The 21498-nt window shown below is 33.5% G+C and overlaps 1 protein-coding gene across 4 annotated transcripts in view; it reads right to left on the bottom strand.

The window, feature by feature from the left end:
* Positions 1-21498, bottom strand: part of Triqk (triple QxxK/R motif containing) — a 71058-nt gene that overhangs the window by 13359 nt on the left and 36201 nt on the right. For 2 of the 4 annotated variants that reach the window (XM_013012378.1, XM_013012381.1), the window contains one exon: positions 11884-11965. In XM_013012378.1, the coding sequence (XP_012867832.1) occupies positions 11884-11944 (61 nt within the window). In that variant the 5' untranslated portion in view covers positions 11945-11965. The remainder of the gene's footprint in view (positions 1-11883; positions 11966-21498) is intronic. The other 2 variants (XM_013012379.1, XM_013012380.1) reach the window with 1 other exon arrangement.

Below are 21498 nucleotides of genomic sequence, written 5' to 3'. Positions count from 1 at the left end.
GTTACATACCTTTGAATAATAATTCTGAGTGTTAACATTATTGATCCTCTACACAAAAGACACAAAGTACAAAATTGGATCAAAAACAAGACCAGATCATCTTCTATCTGCAAGAAATGCAACTCATCAGGCACCAGTGGCTCATGCCTGTAATCCTAGCTCCAAGGCCCAGAGTTCAAGCCCCAGGACCAGAAAAAAAAAGAAGAAAAAGGAAATTCAAGTCATTTTAGAGTGAAAGGCCTCTGTGGCTCATGCCTGCAATTCAAGCTATTCAGGTGGCTAAGATATGATGATCAAAGTTCAAAGCCAGCCCAGGCAGGAAAAGGTGTGAGATTCTAATCTTCAATTGAATACCAGAAAACTGGAAATGGGGTTGTGGCTCAAAATGGTAGGGCATTAATATAGAATAAAGGAGCTCAGGAACAGCTCCCAGGCCCTGAGTTCAAGCCACATGACTGAAAAAAAAAGCAAAATAAACAAACAAAAAACTAGCAAAACCAAAAATTAATGGCAAGAAATAATAAATATTAGGTAGAGATTAAAAAAATAGAAAGAATCAGTTATTTACTTTGAAAAAGTAAATAACATTGACAAATCTTAGCAAAACTAACCATAAGAAACAGACAGAAAATCCAAATTAATAAAATTTGAGATGAAAAAGTTGTCTCACAATGAACATTAATGAAATTCAGAGAGCAATTGGGGACTACTTCAAAAACTTATATTTAGCTAAACAAGAAAATATAGAAAAATAGGCAAACTTCCAGGGGCATATATCCCACCTAAACTAACTTGAGAAAATATTAACTTCTTATTGATTATGATAGCCTACAAGATGGATAAATGTTAATTCTAACTAGACTTTTAATGAATAATAATAATAATACCCATGATACTAAGTTTATTCCATGTAATAGAAAGGGACGTAAATTGGATGCCAGGGGCTCATGCTTGTAATTCTAGCTACTCAAGAATCTGAGATCTGATGATCATGGTTTGAAATCAGCCCAGTCAGAAAAGTCCATGAGACTCTTATCTCCAATTAATCACAAAAAAAGCTGAAAGTGGAGCTGCTAGCTTTGAGCAAACGAAGCTCAGGAATAATGCAGGCCCTGAGTTCAAGCCCTAGGACCAGCACCAAAAGAGAGGGGGCGGGGGGAACGGGAAAGAAAAGGAAGGAAAACGAATGAACTCGTTATATGGGGCCAGATAAGGACAAAGAAATAAAGAAACAAACAAACAAGGAAAGAAAGAAGGAAAGGAAGGAAGGAAGGAAGGAAGGAAGGAAGGAAGGAAGGAAGGAAGGAAGGAAGGAAGGAAGGGAAAGGAAATAGAACTAAATTTCTTTGATGAGTATAGACACAAAAATTCTCAATACCATATTTTCAACTCTTGGAGTTGAAGGCATGGATCAGCAGTAAAGTGCTTACATAACAGGTAGAAGCTCTAAGTCCAATACTGAGTATCATTTTTTTAAAATGAATTATGAGATGTAGGGGTGGAACACTGATATACTGTTGGTAGTAAGGACATATAAATTAGTCACACCACTAAGACAATCAGTATAGAGGTTCATCAAAACACTAAAAGTTATTTTCCTATACTACTTTCAGGTATGTATCCAATGATCAACCTAGTTCCCTATCAACAGATAAAGGGATAAAGAAAAAGTGGTACATATATACAATGGAGTATTAGTCAGACATGAAAGACAAATGGAACCAGAAATCTTATCAGACATATGGAGTATGTTGTTATTCAAATGTAGAATCTAGGCCTAAATAATAATAGTGATAATGACATGAGGTGATTATAAAAGGTAGATTATTTGAATGGAGGAGTCAAGCACGAAGGGACTGGTTGAAAGGCACATATGATACTAAATACCATCAAAACAATTGTATAGCCATCATTTACACTAAAACTGATCATCATCACACCTAGCTTCTTTTATTGAGATGATGTCTCACTAACTTCTCCCATAAGGTGGCCTTGAGCTGATCTCTACATTCTGAGTTATATTGCTGCCAGAGTGATCTGCCAGCAAACTGGCTTATTCATTTCATTTTTTTCTACCTAGATGATGTATAGTTGCCTACGAAGTTACTGGTGCTGAGTAGGGCTCAACACCAATAAAAGATTATGTAACAGACTGCTACATAACCAACTCTACCTCTTGCACTAATGTCACAGTAGAGTGGAAGTGTTTCAGGCTACCTGTGAAATAGAAATAATCAAGTCTTTTGCCTATTCGTTAGGAAATGGAAAGACTTGGAAAAAATTATATTAAGTGAAGTAAGCCAGGCCCAAAGAAACATAGATTCCATGGTTTCCCCTATTTGCAATAACTAGTATATGTCTGAGTCAAGCAGAAAAGGTCAGATAAGTTGATGTTAGGGGAAATGAACCCCAAGATAAGGATTCAAGTGTTTTTTTTTTCTTTCATGCAATTGTTTCTAACATATTTATGATTTCTATGTTGTTTTGTATGTCCCTCCCCCACGGTATAACCCCTGCTTTTACTGTATTTAATGTTGGTATAATTTGTGGAGGGGAAGGGCAAAAACAAATCATTTAACTAGGGATACAGGTGGACCCATTGAAACAATGAGATGTACAAGTCGTTATTTCGAAAAACGAACATCACAACTTTGGTGGGGGGGAGGACATAGTGGGGGTAGGTGGCAGGAGTATGGGAAGGGAGGGGAAGGGGAAACAAAGAGGAGGCAACAATGCTTGATAAGAAATGTACTCATTATCTTGCCCATGTAATTGTAACTCTTCTGTACGGTATTCTCACAATAAAAAAATAAATAAATAAATAAATAAATAATCAAGCCTTTGGCAGGTACCAATAAAAAAGAAGTGGCAGTCTCTAGGGTTTTTCAACAAGTCAAAGCTATTAAGAAACAATGCCTGAATGGCTACCAAACTTTGAGACTGACCAACTGGTCATGAGACTAAGGGACTCTTAGGGCTAAGATGGTCATGACTTGGGGGTTATCTAGTTCAACAATTACAAAACTGTGCCATTTAAACACTTAAAATGCTTATGGATAGCTCTTTAAAATATCTTGGCCTCAGCTGCTATATTCTAGCTATCCTTAGAGCTGACTCTAAAAGAAAGGGGAAAAAATGTTCTTCTGGGTCAAAGTTAGAGTGATTCATGTTGTTCAAGTTTGCCAGAAAGGGAGGCAGTAACCTAGGAAAGGCACAATATTACTCATTCTCTTCAACTGAAAGCCAAGATTAGACTTTTTAATTCTTAGATGCTAATAGGAAAACTCATAGCATTGATTTAAGTTAGGACAGTAATCAAAACTGAAGCTTTTTCAAAACACAGTGATGTCGGAAGAGCTAGGGGAAGTTTTGAGGGAATACTTGCGGTAATTACTAAGACTACTCATGAAGTTTAAAGATAATTAGGAGATTCACTAAGACCATAGAGTATTCGAATGAAGATTTATATGCCTTCTAAAGGACAAAACCCTCAACAAACTCAAACAATGGTTAGAGACAAGAAAATCTAAAATGATTATTGGAATTACAACTATTTTAAATTGAGAATGGGAACTTGAACCTCTATTTCTTTTCTTGCTCCAAGAATATAATTTTGCCTATTCTTCCTATACATGCAATTGCCCTATAAATCTCATGAGTTAAAAATATTCTTTTCTCTTACTTTAAACTGGATCATTTAAACATACATATACAAATATCTCAAGATTTGGACCTAGAGCACAGCAGCTCAGGTTTGACTAGGATATGTATCTATGGGACAGAGACATAGGAACAGACAGAAATAAGAGACAAAAGCAGAAAAAAGGTTGAGATTGGCTAATTACAGTAGATAATTCTTCTTTTGGAAGAAGATTTGATATGAACAAAATTACTTTCTCTTTCTGACACCAGTTTTATCTTGCTTTTCCTCTAGAATCATAATTATATACATCTCTGGCTTATATTTTATAATGACCAAAGTAAAACAGTGGGATTATTAAAATCATTTTTATCATTTGCTAAAAGATTACCTATCAGTTTTGTTCCAGTGTCAGAAAACTAATATCCACTTAATATGTATATAGCTCTCAATAAAAGCACATTTAGCAATCTCTCTGATTTTGCCTATCAAATATATATTATAAATATAAATAATCCATGGTATTCAGTTGATAGACTTCCTGCCTCATATCTGAAAAGTTTAAATCTCAACTGAAAAACAGCTGAATATCAACTAAAATCAATCATAATTAAAAGTATATATTTGCTGGGCACCCATGATTTACACCTGTTAATTGTAGCTACTAGGAGGCTGGGGTCTGAGGATCACAGTTCAAAGCCAGCCTGTAGAAAGAAAGTCCATGAGACTCTTCTCTAATTCACCACCAAAAATTCAGAAGAGGATCAGTGGTTCAAGTGATAGAGCACTAGCCTTGAACAAAAAAGCTTAGTGACAGTGCCCAGAACCTGAGTTCAAGCACCAGGATTAGCATACACACACAAAAAAACACACACAGCATATTTAAAAAAAAATCTGTGTCTATATATTTTCATAGTTTATTTGTATCTATTTTGCAAAAAAATCTGTAATATCTGTTTTACTAAAAAAAGGAATTAAAAAGCCATCTTAGGTTACAATTTTTAATCAGAAGGCATTAATGTTAAAAGTTCATTTTCTTATATATCCAGTGTGATTAGAACATACATATTTATTTTAAAACATGTTTAAAGCTGGGCATTGGTAGTTCATACTTGTAATCCTAGCTACACAGGAGACTGAAATCAGAGGATAGTGGTTCAAAGCCAGCCCAGGCAGGAAAGTCCAGGAGACTTTTTATCTCCAATTAAACATCGAAAGACTGGAAGTAGATCTGTAGCTAAAGTGATAGAGTGCTAATTCTGAGCAAAACAATTCACGAATAGCACCCATGTCCTGAGTTCAAGCTCCAGGATGGACAAAATACACAAAATATTTAAGTAAATACTAATAAAACACATTAGTGTTTATAGATATAAAAACATTTAATAGCTATCAAAAAATTTATGATCATTATCCCTTATAAGTCACATTGTATTATTTTAAGAAAGAATACTATAGTTTATATACTAAATAATATTCACTATGAAATTTGTATTTCTTATTTCACATTTCATGCCGTAGTCAATTGTAATTACTACATGCTTGGGACAGGGAAGGTTTTCTAAATTTTAAGAAAGATTATTTAACTGCCTTTGGATCTTTCCTTTTGAGTTCTTTACCTTTGGCCAGAAATAAGACAGCATCTTTAGCCTTTGTTGGGACTGCTTCCCAAGCTCATTATCATGTGAATATCTGCTTATTGTTTTATAAATGTTCATTTTTCAGAGGCTCACTGTTTTTCTCCACAGTTGACTTTACACTAGCCACAATCATTATCATCATGTGGCAGTACTGCTCTTCCTCTGCCTTCACTGCTTTAAAAATTAATGCACTGTTATTTTCTGAATACTGCATAAGCTGCTTATGAGTACATTATGCTATCAAGCAAGCACATGCAGAAAAGCTTCCTAAACTGTTATTCTTTCAATGAAAATACAGCTGGTTCTGCTTCAAAGGCACATCTTTTCACCTGCAAATGGACTTGCTCCTACACTTATTCCTCAATTCATTGTCTTTTATTTGTGTCTGGAAATCTTTAATTGCCTTTAATTAGAAAAAAGTAAATTTGGTGCTTTAATCTTGCAAATACATTCAATCATAATTCTGTCTGGGATGAATACCAAGTTCTATTCACTGTCTGATCTCTATAACAAAGATATATAATTTAATGTCCATTTATATATACCACATCAATTAAGATACAATAGAAAAGCAAAGAGATAAGAGTCAAAATATTTGAATAGAAAAATTTGCAATCTAAATTTAATTACTCAAAGAATTATTGGAAGATGAGTTATTTACAACATGCCAAAAATACTGACAAATAATATTTGCCAATCAACAGTGAAGACTTTTATATTACCTTCAATGTTTTTGGAATAATTTCTCAATATCTGCTTCAAATCCCTCCTCCCTTACTCAAAAGGCAAAGCATTCAATGGAATCTTACTTTTCTCATGTTATCAGAATTTCATATAAAGAACCATGAAATTTTTTTATATGCAACAATTTCCTAACTGCCTTAGGAACACAATTTTTAGGTATTATATTACCAACTACTGAACATGTAATTATAGGACATTCATTACAAAACCAAAATCTTAGTTGGAGCATCCTATAACAAAGTACAGGAGACAGATAAGCTGTTTGTTTCATTGAGCCAAATTTTAAATGTATATTAGAAAATTATTAAAATATTAATCAATTTGATAAAGCAACAATCTTTACAAAAACAGAAACACAATAAAAATAGATCCAATGAATTACAAATATAGAACACCTTTATATTTAGCAAATCATACAAAATAAGAGCATATGTTCCCTCAACAAAAAAAGGGATTTTCTATAAAAGGAAAATTAGCAAAAGAAGGAAATTTTATTAAAATTATGTCCTGTAGAGAGAAGCTGGTAAACTAATCATAAAAATGAAAATCTTATCCAAGCATTTTGTTTTAATGATGTTATAAAGGAAATTCAAACAAATGATAATTTTTCAACACTAAGGCTGAACAAGTTGTCATAAAGCCTACACTACAAAAGATCTATTATTATTGAATATGCAAGTGCTAAGCTTTCTGTTATTAAGAAACCAAACCACAGGTTGCTCTTATGTTATTAATTAATTTCCAAAAAAGTCATATGCAACAAGTTATACATGGAAAGAAGATGTAAATAGCAGATATTATAAAGTATTACAAACTTTAGTTTGTATATACTAACATATAAAACGAAAGAAGACAACACCAACATCAGCAAAAAAAGAAAAATCACTACTAAATATTTAAGAAGCTCCATTAAGCAAAGTACCTTTGTGGTGCTTTGAAAATAAGGAAATAAAATCAAAGATAAACAACAAAAATTTTCTTCAGACATGCAAATTCAAGAAATTTGCATAGAAACATATTTTGATAAATTTAAAGATTAAGACACTTTTCATACAATAGAACTAGCAGGCAATTAAGATTAATATTGACACACAAATTAAAAAATGGTACACAGAATTTTAGTTACCTGAGAATCCAAGTTGTTTAAGTAATATTTAAGCAAGTATTTGTTAAATACTTATCACCAGAGATACAAAAGTATATAAAAACTAGAAGCTTATGCTTACAGGAATATTTAAATTTCACAGATACAAAAATTTACATATGAAAAACAGGAGAAAAATAATTAGTATGAGTAAAAATTTTGTTACTTCTTACATTTTACTAAGCCAAACATGGCAGAAAAATTTTGATGGAATAAAAATGTCTTCTAAAAATTAATCTAAAACTTAAATGGACAATTTAAAAATTAGAAAATTAAAAGGAATGGTCAAAATAATTAGAGAAATGATTTAGAGTGAATACTTTGTAAATAAAAAATAAAATATGAAATTAGGAAATTGAAATCATTCATAATAAATATTACAGGATTAAATGTGCTTACTTAAAAATAAAGATTTTTAGGCTACATCAAAAAATGAAAATACATTAAAATATAGATAAGAATAAAAGGATAGAAAAACCAATCAGAATATTTAACAAAAGTTATCAGTATTCAAAATGGACACTGAGAAAATGCTTCATAAGGGCTTTATAAACAGGATATTAGATTCAAAAAGGTAGAAATATCATCTATAAATATTAATTTACAAAGGCTAGGAACAAAAATTGCACAACAGAATTACAAAATTTGGAATCATGACATTTTCATTCTTTTCATGCCAAATGATAGCTAAAACATATCAGATACAAAATGGACTAGAGAACTATAATTAATATAAGTTGTATTGTATCTGAATGCTTTTTAAGAATCTATTCTTGTCAAGCACAGAAGAAATGTTATCAAAATCAACTACAAACTAAGCCATAAAAGAGAGTTTAGTATTAGAAATAGATACATAGAAAATATTCCCTGAATAAAAACTAATATAAAAATCAACTTGTGGGGAAAAAACCAAATGAATAGTTTTGTTTGAACTGAAACTAAATTGTTATCAGCTTAAGTTAGATTATTATGCTTTATGCAACCAAAAGAAAAGACCAATAGTACACACAAAAAGATAGGGAATATAAGTATATCACTACAAAAACCATTACACTGAAAAGGAATAAAATAACTACAAAACAGAAAACAATTAAAATGGCAATAGCAATTCCTTTTCTATTGATAATTATGTTAACTTTAAGTAGATAAAATTCACCCACAAGATAGCATGGCTGAATGACTTTGGAAAAGATTCATCTATATGCTTTCAATAAGAGACTCATGTTAGATTCAATGACACACACAGGTGGAAAGAGAAGGCATGGAAAATGATATTTCATACAAATGGTAACAAAAAAGAGAAAAGAATGACTTCTTAGATGCTAAAATCCACAGATGGTCAAATCTTTCGTGTAAAATGTTATAATTTTTATATATAATCTATACATAGCCTATTTCGTACTTTAAATTATCTCTAGATTACTAATAATACCTATACAACGTAAACATTATGAAACTCCCGTTCATACTATGTTGTTTACAAAATATGCAAGCAATCTAGTCATGTTCATTATAGACACAATTCATTTCAAGTATTTTCATCATTTTTTCCTGGGATGAATCTATGGATAACTGAAAGCCTAATAGAGAGGCACTCAAAATCATAATACATATTGTATTGTCCCCAATATGATTTAAAAGAATTAGGCAGAATGTTTCACTCTGCAGCAACAAGTAGGCATTGTTTTCCAATGCACACTAACACTATCCAGAATGGATAATATGCTCGGTAGCAAAATATAAAGTTTTTTTAACAAATTTAATGAATGAAATCACTCATAATATCTTTGTTACTTCAAAAAAATTAAACTAAATATAAATAACAATTTTGTCCCCCTCCCCATTATTCTTATCAAACTAATCCCTGAATTCATAGGCTGACACTGGAAGTTGTAGCCTAGAGAGAAAATGGGGATTACATAACATCATCAGCATAGAGCCCAAGATGGAACTGTTGGCTTGAAAAGTAAATACATATAGAGATTAGGTGTGGTAGTACCCACTGTAATCTCAGCTACTGGAAGCAAAGGTAGGAAGATAGCAGTCTGGGGCTAACCATGACTAAGGTGAAAGACTATCTGAAAAACAAATTAAAAGCAAAAGGACTGTGGCATGTCTCAAGTGATACAATGCTTGCTTCACAATAAAAAGGCCTTCCTTCAGTTCATTTTCTAGTACTGCCAAAAACAAAAGAAATACAGTTTGAACTGCTACATGTTTTTTTCCATGTGATTTCCTCTGACATTCTCTAAGACGCCAGTGTTATGCCCTCAGATTCCAGAGACTTCAGTTACAAAAACAAAATAAACAAACCTTCTCTTTACATAGTAACATGTCTTGAGTATTTTTCTTACAACAATACAAAAATAGACTGATTCAATACTATTATGAAACAAATTCATAGTAATAATATCTATGTTAAATAAGCATTGAGATCAAAGCCTAACTTTAAAACACAGAGAAGTAGAAAAAGAACTAAGGTCAAAGTTATAGATGGGTGATTATAATAAAGATTAGGATAAGAAATAGAGAATAGGAAAAAATAACAAAACTGAGTGCTTTGAGAAATAAAGAAAATTGCTAAACCACTTCTAGACTAAGTAAATGAAAAAGGGGATAACACAACTGATGATGCAGAAATTAAAAGGATCATAATAGATTATTATTAACTATTATACAACAACTAGCTGGTGACCTAGAGGAATTGGTATATTTCTAGAAAAATGTAGCCTACCTAGAATAAGTAGAATACCTAGAGAAGTACCAAATAAGGAAATTGGATCAATAATCATAAACCTCCCCACCAAAATTTTCCCCCTACCAGATGCCTTTACAGATGAATTTTACCAACATTTTTGAAAGTACAAATAGTACTAATACTTTCAAACCTTTGAAAAACCAAATTAAAGATGAAGATCTGCCAATTTCATTTCATGATTCCAAAACCAGATAAAGGTACCAGAATAAAAGAAATCAACTGGCCAATATTTCTGATGAAAATTATTACCAAGATCCTCACCAAAATAGCAAACAATGAAAAGTCACATTGAAAAGGTAAATCATAGGGAACCAATAGTATTCACCCCTGGAACTTAAGGATACTTCAACATATGCACACAGTTGATATGATAGAACAAATAGAGTAAGAGATAAAAGGCACATACTTATCTCAAGAGATGTAGAAATATTTGACAAAATTCAAGACACTTATGTGATTAGAAGTACTGAACAAAAGAGTTTCAGAGGGAACATATCTCAGTCCAAGAAAGCATAAACATGACAAACAAACAGCTAATACTGTACTCAATGTTGAAAACACTGAAAGGTTTTCCTGTGTCATCATGAACAAGGCAAGCATGACCACTCTCACCACTTCCATGAAGTGGATAGACATATAGCAAGTAGACAAGAATAATAAAAGCTATTTAAATCAGGAGGCAAAAAATTTGTACAAATAACCTGAAATGTTATAGAGATACTCCTGAAAACTTCATTAAAAGAACTATTAAATTTAAAGTGGCAGGGATACACATCAACTCACAAAAAAATTCACAGTTGCATTAGTTTACATTGACAATGAATTTTCTCAAATATAAACTTAAAAAAATCCCATTTACAACATCATCAAACAGAATAAAGTAGAGCTAATAGCTATAAAATAATCATGAAAGAAATTACAGTAGATGTAAACAATGAGAAAGATATTTTCAGAGTACTTAAAATGAAAGTAGGTAGGGATGAAAAGGAGCACAAACAGAGGAAGGGATTAGTTGTAGAAAGAAATTTGCCTTTTTGCTTCTTACTAACTTGCTAATTGGCTTTATTTTCATCAAAGAATATATTTGGTGGAAACTGGTGCTCTAAAACTTGAGGATCTTTGTAATCTAGTATTAACCTCTTACAAATATTCAATGTCTCTTAAAAAGGAAAATAGCACCTAAAATTCAGTGTAAAACAGATAAACTTCCTGATAGTTTTCTGTGTTGACAGATGCAGTGTTTTCCTATGAATCCTTCTGCAAGAATACATGAGAATACCAATCCCATTCTCGGATTTTTTTGTCTGGTCTTTCCTAAGCAGTCCCTTAAAAACACACGTCCTTTCTAAGATCAGTTCTACAGAGAAAATGACATTTGTTTTATTTGTCATATTTTAATGGTGAATTGTGATGTAATGACACTACTGTCATTAAACTAGTAACAAAATCAAAAGTATTAACATGGATAAAAGCAATGCTTTAATACATGACATTTTAAAATGCTGTCTAGAGAACCTAGCCTCAAGAATTACAAATTTTACTTTGGTTTTCCTGAATTAATAAAATTATAAAAATTGAAAGCTTATTGCAACAATGAGATGTACAAGTCGTTATGTCAAAAACGAACTTTACAACTTTGTGGGGGAGGAGGAAGATGGGAAGGGATGGGAAGGGGAAATAAAGGAGGCGGCAACGATGCTTGATAAGAAATGTACTCATTATCTTGCCCATGTAATTGTAACCCCTCTGTACGGTATTTTCACAAGAAAATTTAAAAAATTGAAAGCTTATATGTACATGAAGTGCATGAACTGGTAGACATTTATTGGTAAGGAAACTATAGTCCTTCATTTCTGTATTTCATGTGAATTAGAAAAAATTATTTTATTGTCATACATAATTGCTTTTGCCTTTATCTTCATTCACAGGAGTCTATCAAAGGGAATTCATTGCTTACCAATTTGCTTTCTGTACTGATCAACAGGAAGTTTCATCGTGGAAGCATCTTTCCGACCCATCTTTGATCTCTGAAATGTCTGCTGAAAAGAAAGAAAACTATAATGAAGCCTTGTAAAAAAAAAAAAAAAGACTATCTGCAAACTTCAGGAATCACTTATTCTTTTAAATTCTTTTTTAAAACAATGGGTAAAAATGCCTTGACTTACTCTGAATAGATATCCATAAAGAAAACAGAAACTTTTCAAATACATTATCAAGGTTATAGTTAATGGCAATTAATTACTACCAATGTTCTTAGTAATGTTATCAAGAACAAATGATTGAAGAACTTAATTTATCAATGTTCAATTAAACCATACTATTAGAGAACACATCTGTAGAAGTGAAAAGCACATACAATTTATTTCAGACAATTGGGGTTTAGACATATTCTGCCATGTTTCTTTCCAATTACTACTATATTGTACAAAAAAGGAAGTTTGATTATCAAGTAATTTGAGTTTTTTTTGTTTTGTTTGTTTCCCAAGTCCTGGGGCTTGAATTCTGGATCTGGGCACTGTCCTTGAACTTCTTTTCGCTCAAGGCTAGCACTCAACCACTTGAGCCACACCACCACTTCCTGTTTATTTGTTTATTTATGTGGTACTGAGGAATGGAACCTAGGGCTTCATGCATGTGAGGCAAGCACTCTATACCAGTAAGCCCAGTTTTGTTTTTATAAACATTATAGATGTAGGTAAGTGAGTATATTTGGGTTTTAGTTCCTCCCTCTTAATATAAACCATAAAATATACTGTTTATTAATATTATCATATTAACTGATTTCTTGAATATTCAGAAAAACTTCAAATTCAATTAGTTTGAACTTAAATATTTCAGCACAGGCTATAATCTGTTCATGAAATCTACATTCTCATTTTCTTACACAGACTATATTTCATAACTCTAGTTCATATATATAATTGAGTTCCAGTCAAAGGGATCTGAATGGAAGTGAGATGAATCATTTTCAAACCAGAGCATAAAAGTTCCCAAGCAAAGGCCTACTGGGAAAATGGCAAGCTACAGATACCTAGCAATTTCCTATGTCTCCATGAACTAAAATAACACAGGTGTATATGGCTGCCAGAAGAGGTGGGTGTCCTGGGAAAGGCAAAGGAGGATAATGGCAAAGCATGGACAGTTAGAGATCAGGTGAAATCCAGAAGTATTGGTAGTGCCAGCCATTAATGAAGTGAGAAATTTCGCAGGTGTTTTCAAGTCCATTATTTGATGTTCACATCTACATGGATGAGTTCTATCACATGGACAGAACTCTGGAAAATATGGACGTGGGGTCTAGAAAATAATGTCACAAGGAATTAAATATTAAGAAGCCACCCATATAGTTGTGTGAAAGGAATGGCCAGAGTAGCAAAGCAGGAAGAGCAATGTCATAAAAGGCACAGTTCAGATACGTAATGAGTAATGTGAAGGGCTGCACAAGTGTTTATTTTTTGTTTGCTGTGTTGGGCCTAGGGCTTGAACTCAGGCCCAGGGTGCTATTGCTATGCTGTTTTCCTCAAGGTTAGCGCTCTGCCACTTGAAGCATAGCTCTACTTATGGCCTTTTTTTGGTGGTTAACTTGAGATAAGAGTCTTACAAACTTTCCTGTGTGGGCTGGCTTTGAGCCACAATCCTCAGCATTCAGCCTCCTGAGAGTATGAGCTACTGGTACCTGGTGAGAATTCAGTTTTAATGAAAACTACAGGATGTCCACCAGATTTTGCATTTTGGAAACACAGGTGATCCTTGGAATAGTTGCTATAGAGAAATTTAATCAGAGTAACTTATAAGGAACTAGATGTAAAGAGTGTGTATATGAGAAGATAGAGAAAATGAACTGGTCCTGAGACAACAGTATATTAAAGACAATGTATCAGTTTCTTGTGCCTGCATGAATCAAAACATCAGGAAAGTGAATGTGGGAAAAGCAAAGGAAGGCAACTATAAACAAATTCACACACACACACACAAACACACACACACACACAAGCAGGACTGAAAACAAAATGGAAAACAAAAGTCTTGGGAAGCCCCAAAGGCTCTACAGAAGCTAGCACTCTGCAAAACTACAATTTAAGATAGGAGATTTGCATCTTATACATATAGTAGTGCCATTGAAAGAATCTATTGCATTTCCTAGCACGCTTACTAGGATCATGTATGGAACTCATCTTAGGAGAGGTCTTACAATCAAGCATATCATTCAGAGTCATCGTAAGACACTGCATACTTATATCTTCAAATCCAAAGGTTTCTCTCTACTGTAAGTGAGCAGTGACCTTAGAATCAATGTAGAAATCAAAAACTCAATTAAGAAGACTATTAATAAATCAAATAAAGGGCTGGGATGTAGTTAAGTGCCAAAGCACTTCCAATGAAGGAAAGAAGGAAGGAAGGAAGGAGAGAAAAGACAAAAAACAGTTTAAAAAACAGTAGAAAGCATCAAAAATAGACTGGGTCCATCAGAAGAAAACATACCACTATTAAAAGCAAGTTTAAGAAAATATTACATTAAGCAATAAGGAAAAATGGCAAGATTGATCACTTTTGTGGACTGTGGGACACAACAAAAATAAGTCTAAGGCCCTAGCAACCTCTCTAGTAAAGGCATACAAAATCTACTCAATGAAATTATGGCAGAAAATTTATGAATTTGGTGTGAAGATATGAGTATTGAAATACAGGACATATTCAGAACCCCAAATAATTAATATTCTCCATGTTACATTAGAGTTAAAAGTCCAAGACCACAGAGCACAGAAAGAATATGGAGGGCTACAAGCAAAACATATTTGCTTACAAAGGCAAGATCATCAGAATTACACCAAACCACTCAGAAAAATTCACCAAAGCCAGGACAGCATGAAATGTTTTGTCAAACCCTAAGTGTAAATACTTTACAACATAATTACTATATCCAGCAAAGTTAGCCTTTAAAATCAATGGGAAAATAAAGACCTTCAAAAACAAAGAAAGAAATTCATGACCCCTACATCAATACCACAGAAGATTCTTAAAGAATACCACATAGAGGAAAAGAAAATAGTTACAAACAAAAGACAGAATAAATTATATGAGAATTATGTGAGTACCTGAGATTTAGAAAACCATCAACTAATTCAACTCCTAAGATAAACCAAGGAGAAAGAAAAAAGCAAAGAGTACTAAAATCAAGCAAGAAACTAAACAAAATTATAGGTATCAGAAAATATCAGTAATAATCCTAAGTATGAATGGCCTCTATTCTATAATTAAAAGATGCAGATTATCTGACTCGATTAACTAAACAAGACTGAATTCCCTTTTGACTGTAAGAAACACACTTCAATGACAAAGACACATATAAACTAAAAGCCAAAAGATAAAAAATCACAAACTAAGTAAGTTGAATTCAAAAGCAAGCTAGAGTAGCTACATTCCTATCTGACAAGTAGATTTAAACCAAAATAAGTTAGAAGAGCTGATGAAAGGATCCACACATTAATAAAGGGGGAAATCTATCTGGCAATGTGACAAATGTATCTTGGCCAAAAACTGGTGCATCCAATTTAATAAAACAAACACTATTGACATAAAGAAACAAATCCTGATAAACTGATAGGGATAATTTCATTAACCCTTTCTCACCAATAGATAAATCATTCAAAGAAAATAGCACAGAAAAATCAGAATAAATTGCACCATCAATTAAATGGATTTGCAGACATCTACAGAATATTCTACCTAATGGCTGTGGACTGTGTATTCTTCACAGCAGCCCAGAAAGTTTTCCACAAAACACAATACATTTTAGGCTGTAAAACAAGTCTTAACAAATACAACAAAAATAATTTATAATTTAAATCAGCAGCAAGAGTTTTCTTTTTTATTATTGTATTATTTTTTATTTTTTGCTGGTCCCAGGGCTTGAACTCTGGGCTTGGGCTCTGTCCCTAAACTCCATTTTGCTCAAGGCTAGCACTCCACCACTTGAGCCATAGCACCACTTCTGGCTTTTCTGTGATTAATTGGAGATAATAGTCTCATACATAGACTTTCCTGCCTAGGCTGGCTTCGAACCTAAGTCCTGAGATCTCAGCCTCCTGAGTAGCTAGGATTAGAGGCGTGAGCCACGGGCACCCAGGCAATAGAAAGATTTTGAAACTACACAAAACCATATAGACTTAGTTCAACAAAATAAACAACAGGAAGCATGTACATGAAGAGGGTAGGGTAGGGTCAAAGGGAAAGGAGTAGAAGAATGAAGAGGAGAAGGCTTGGGGGAGGAGGGCAAAGGCAGTTAAAAACTCAATTTATATCCTACAGAATTAAGAAGAGCAAGGGAAGAGGTTGGTAAAGGAGGGATGGGTGAGGATGTCCAGAGGGGTGACATTGATCAGGATGCAGTGTATTCATAAACTGCTTCATTAAATGACAACTCCTTTGTACAACTATTTAAAGATAATAAAAAAAAAACAAAATATCACAAGGTTAGCATCATGGTCTATTGAGGTTGCATGATAAAATTACATTCAAAGAATATTGGGCATACATTTATATTACCAAAACAAAATCCATAGTTCTGCATTGATCTCAATGGCTAATGACTATCAGCTGGCTTGTGTTGATGTGTCCAGTCAAGAGTGATGGGAGAATGAGTAGAAATTAGGTCAGCCACAGTACTTTGATTAATGCAGTAGAATTTGAACTGGACTGATAAGCCAGGCACCAGTAGCTCACCCCTATAAACCTAGCTACTTGGGAGGCTGAGATCTGAGAATTTTACTTCAAAGCCACCCTGAACAGGAAAAGCTGTGAGACTCTTATCTCCAATTAACCACCAGAAAACCAGAAATAACTCTGGCTCAAAGTGGTAGAGCACTAGCATTGAGTTGAAAAAGCTCAGGGACAATGCCCAGACTCTGAGTTCACACAGCACCTACCACCTAAGATCTATCACTCAAGCCTAGCTTATCCTTTCTTTTTATTTTTTTTAAATTTTTTAATGTTTTTTTTATTGTGAAAATACTGTCCAGAGGGTTTACAGTACATGAGCAAGGTAATGAGTACATTTCTTATCAAGCATTGTTGACTCCTCCTTGTTTTTCCCTACCATCCCTTCCCTCCCACCTCCTCAGCTACCCTCCCCCTCTCCCCTACTCACGTGTCCCCCAATCCCCCCACCCCCGTCCTAAATTGAGTTGGTTTTTCAACATAGCATCTTGTACATCTCATTGTTGTAATGGGTCCACCTGTATTCCTATTTAAACAATTTGTTTTTTCCCTTCCCCTCCACAAATTATACCAACATCAAATACAGTGAAAACAGGGCTTATACCTTAGGGGAGGGACATACAAAGCAACAAAAAACATCACATCGTACCTTATAAATAATACTTGATTCTTAAAGAGAAAGTTTGGGCCGGATTTTTAGGAGACAAAAACAAAACAGGGAAAACTGATCAAAAATTATACGAAACTAGGTCTTTTTTTGTATGGTCAGTTGAGGGCATGAACTCTGGGCCTGGGCACTGTCCCTCAGCACTTCAGCTCAAATCTAGTAGTGCCCTACCACTTGAGCCACAGAGCCACTTCCAGCTTTTTCTGCTTATGTGGTGCTGAGGAATCGAACCCAGGGCCTTATGCATGCAAGGCAAGCACTCTACCACTGAGCTACCTTCCTAGCCCCTGAAACTAGGTCTTTTTATGAAAAGTTCTTAAAGTAATGCCTGTCTTTGTTATAAATGTCAATTTCAGGCTCCAAGTTTATAAATGGGTTCTTAAATTGCTGACTAAACAACTGCAATTTTTGTTAATGTTCAGACTTTAAGAAAATGCTGCAAATATTTATAATTGAATGTTCAAGCCTTCTTAATGTTATTACATATCTAAAATGTTATGAGATATAATTTCAAAATTTCAAATTTAAAAAGTCATTTCTAATTGACCATTGCCTCATTGAAGAAATCAGAAGGTAAATTTAAAATGTTCTATGTTCAAATTAAAAGTATACATAGCTCACCTGAACTCCTGAACTTTAGATATAATAAAGGTAGTAAGTTCTAAGAGGGAAGTTAATAGCTATGAGTGCCTATATTTAAAAAACAATTACAGAAATTTAAGTAAACAACCTAGTTTAAAAAAAAGATCAAGTCAATACAGCATTGAAAATATAACGTAATGATAAAAGTCATGACAAAGAGTGGAAGCTAAACAAAGAATTATTTATTTGAAAAAATAAAACACAATTATCAAACTCAGGGCCTGGCTGCTATCCCTGAGCCTGTTTGTACTAAAGGCACTCTACCACATGAGCCCCAGCACCAGTTCAGGGTTTTGAATGGTTAATTGGAGATAAGAGTCTCATGGGGACTCCTGCTCAGCTGCCTTTGAACCACAATCCTCAGATCTTAGTCTCTTAAGTAGCTCAGATTACAGGCATGAGCTACCAGCACTGGGCTGAATTATCAAATCTTTAGCCAAACAAGCTAAAAGACCAAAAACTATGGGTTTGATTTCTTGGATGCTAAAATAGTTCAACATATGCAAAACAATAAACAGAATCAGGGCCAAAAAAAAAATGACACTCATCTCAATTGGTGCAGGAAACAAGTGACTGACATAATAAGGAGAAGTTGAAAGCCAGTCCCTCTTCGTGTAACAGAGCTGAGGCCCTGAGTTCAAGCCCCAGGATTAGTCAAAAAATAAAATGTCCTATGAATGAAAATCAAGTCTAGGGCCTTTACATTTAAACCACATAGATAACAACTCCCAAGGAAGGCAAAATGTACAGTTTGATACCTACCTTTATATATGACTAGGAAGAAAGTATCATCCAGAGGGCAGAACCATGCAGAATAAACAGAAATATTCCTCTAAAACGTTATAGATAGAGTTCATGCAAGAAATGTCTATTGGGACTGGGAATGTGGCTTAGTGGTAGAGTGCTTTAGCATGCATTGAAGTCCTGGGTTTGATTCCTCAGTAGTACATAAACAGAAAAAGTCAGAAGTGGCTCTGTGGCTCAAGTGGTAGAGTGCTAGCCTTGAGCAAAAGAAGCCCAGGCCCTGAGTTCAAGCCCCAGACCTGACAAAAAAGAAAGAAAGAAAGAGAGAAAGAGAGAAGGAAAGAAGGAAGGAAGGAAGGAAAGAAAGAAAGAAACATTTATTGGTTATGGCATGGGAGAGGTGAGTGAATTCCATAATCTATGAACATTAATAACCAACAAAACCCATCTTGAAAGACAGAGCTGTGTTTCCTCCCATTGAAACTGAATATGTGAAATGGGGAAATCTATAAGGTTCTCATTACCAGTAAGGCTGAAAATAAATAGGGTTTACATAGATACTCAGAACCAAGAAGAGTCAATAATAAGTACTACAGGTTGCTCACCAGAATATCTGTTTTCTCTTTTTGTCTTGAACATATATCGGCCTCTTTCATTGCTATCTATTGATGAATAAGTTATTGTTTGCTATTTAGAACTGAATTACAGCAAATTTCCCTGTAAACCCCTTCATCTGGCTGGCTGCAGTAGCATGACCTCTAGGTTTCCTTGTGATGAAGATGATGGACACTAATATGACCTGGATCCAAGAGGAGGCTTTCCAACTAACTCTCTTTCATACTACTGTATTGTGAGAAAAGAAATAATTTTCTAATACCTGAGCCAGTGTGTATTTTCCATACATATAAACTGATGCAGTTATGTCACAGTTTCCTTAGTGATAATAAGTGCCAAATGCATTTGCAATTATTCAGGTCAAAATATATTGTTTACTTCTATATATTCACATAGAGATAACTGGAAAGGATCATATCTAACAAGTGAAAGGTATCCTCAAATTAATCATTTCTACTCATGTGTAAGAATATTACAACTTTAGTTAAAAGTTATTTTCTTTTCATAATAACCTTCAGATTTACAGTGCTGTGAATATATAGGAATGTAAAATATCTACAAATGACACAGAGTCAAAGTCTTCATCTCTTAAACTTCATTGTTACTACATCTAAGATAACTCACTCTCACTTGGAAAAAATTATATTAAGTGAAGTAAGCCAAGCCCAAAGAAACATAGGTCCCATGGTTTCCCTTATTTGTAATATCTAGTATATGTCTGGTTCAGGCGGAAAGGTCAGATAAGGTGATGTTAGGGAAATGAACCCTAAGATATGTTTTCAAATGTTTTTTTTTCTTCCATGCGATTGTTTCCAACGCATTTATAAGATTATTTCTTTGTTGCTTTGTATGTCCCTCCCCCACAGTATAACCCCTGCTTTCACTGTATTTGATGTCGGTATAATTTGTGGAGGGGAAGGGGAAAAACAAGTTGTTTAAATAGGGTACAGGTGGACCCATTGCAACAATGAGAAGTACAAGTCGTTATGTCGAAAACGAACTTTACAACTTTGGGGGTGGGGCGGGGAGGATTTGGGAGGGTCAAGGGAGGATGGGAAAGGATGGGAAGGGTAAACAAAGGAGGAGGCTACAATGCTTGATAAGAAATGTACCCATTATCTTACTCTTGTAACTGTAACCCCTCTGTACGGTATTTTCACAATAAAAACAATTAAAATTAAAAAAAACATTTAAAAAAAGATAACTGACTCTCAAAATTTAATAAATCAACTAAAATAAAAATTAATCCTATACTCTTACCTGTTAAAAAATTCCAAAAAATTCAGACACAATTCTGTCAAGGTAAGTATCATGAATAATGTCAATAGATATATTTCATTCTTAAGCAAGTGATTTGCAGTGTTTGCACTTATTAATTATGAAGCAGAATCATTACTTTAATCTTAATTGTATAAGACTAGAAAAGATATGCTTCCATTTTAAGAGAGAAGTTAGTTCAAATGAATAAAAGTACAAAACAATATTCACTCTTCAATTTAGTCTTATTCTTTGCCTTTATGAGATATGCTTAAATTTGTAAGAAAAAAAATAAAATTCCTTCCTGGTTCTTTAAACACATCAATACTGATAGCACTTTGGGGGTGAATAATTTATTTAAATATTAAATCTTTCAAGTTAAATATTTAAACCATATTTAATATTTTATTTACCTGTAGTAAATAAAACTGTAGGGGAAACACATTGAATGCTACTTACTTGAAAATGTGCTTTACATAAAAAACTTTAAAATGTGGAAAAATATAAATTTTATGTTTCTTTATAAATGATAATTATAGAATTTCTCAAAAAAGGGGAGAGATGAAAGAGGAAATGGTCTTCAAATTTTGTTCTTAATCATTTTAGTACCTGCTAATACTTAATTCAAATTTAAAAATATGACTGTAATCTTGTGTTTCAAGTCACTACATTCTATTATTTAAGCAAAATAACCTTCAAAAAAGCATTTAACTAAATGAAACAAAAATGTGCCTAAGGAAAACATACCATGAAAATTACTTCTGTAAGCAAATTCAAGAAGGTAAAAAAATATTTTACTTTACTAATAAACACATTGATACTATTGTAGCTTATCTACAGAGGTGTAAACTGTCAGTGCTGCAGTCATCTAGAGCTTCTAAAATGTTCTGACTTTTCTTTGTTCATCAAAGCCTTACAGTAATCATCTTT

Source organism: Dipodomys ordii, unplaced genomic scaffold, assembly GCF_000151885.1.
Source record: "Dipodomys ordii isolate 6190 unplaced genomic scaffold, Dord_2.0 Scaffold17, whole genome shotgun sequence".
NCBI lineage: Eukaryota > Metazoa > Chordata > Mammalia > Rodentia > Heteromyidae > Dipodomys > Dipodomys ordii.
The sequence above is the reverse complement of the archived record's forward strand: the minus strand, read 5'-3'. Positions and strand labels throughout refer to the sequence as shown.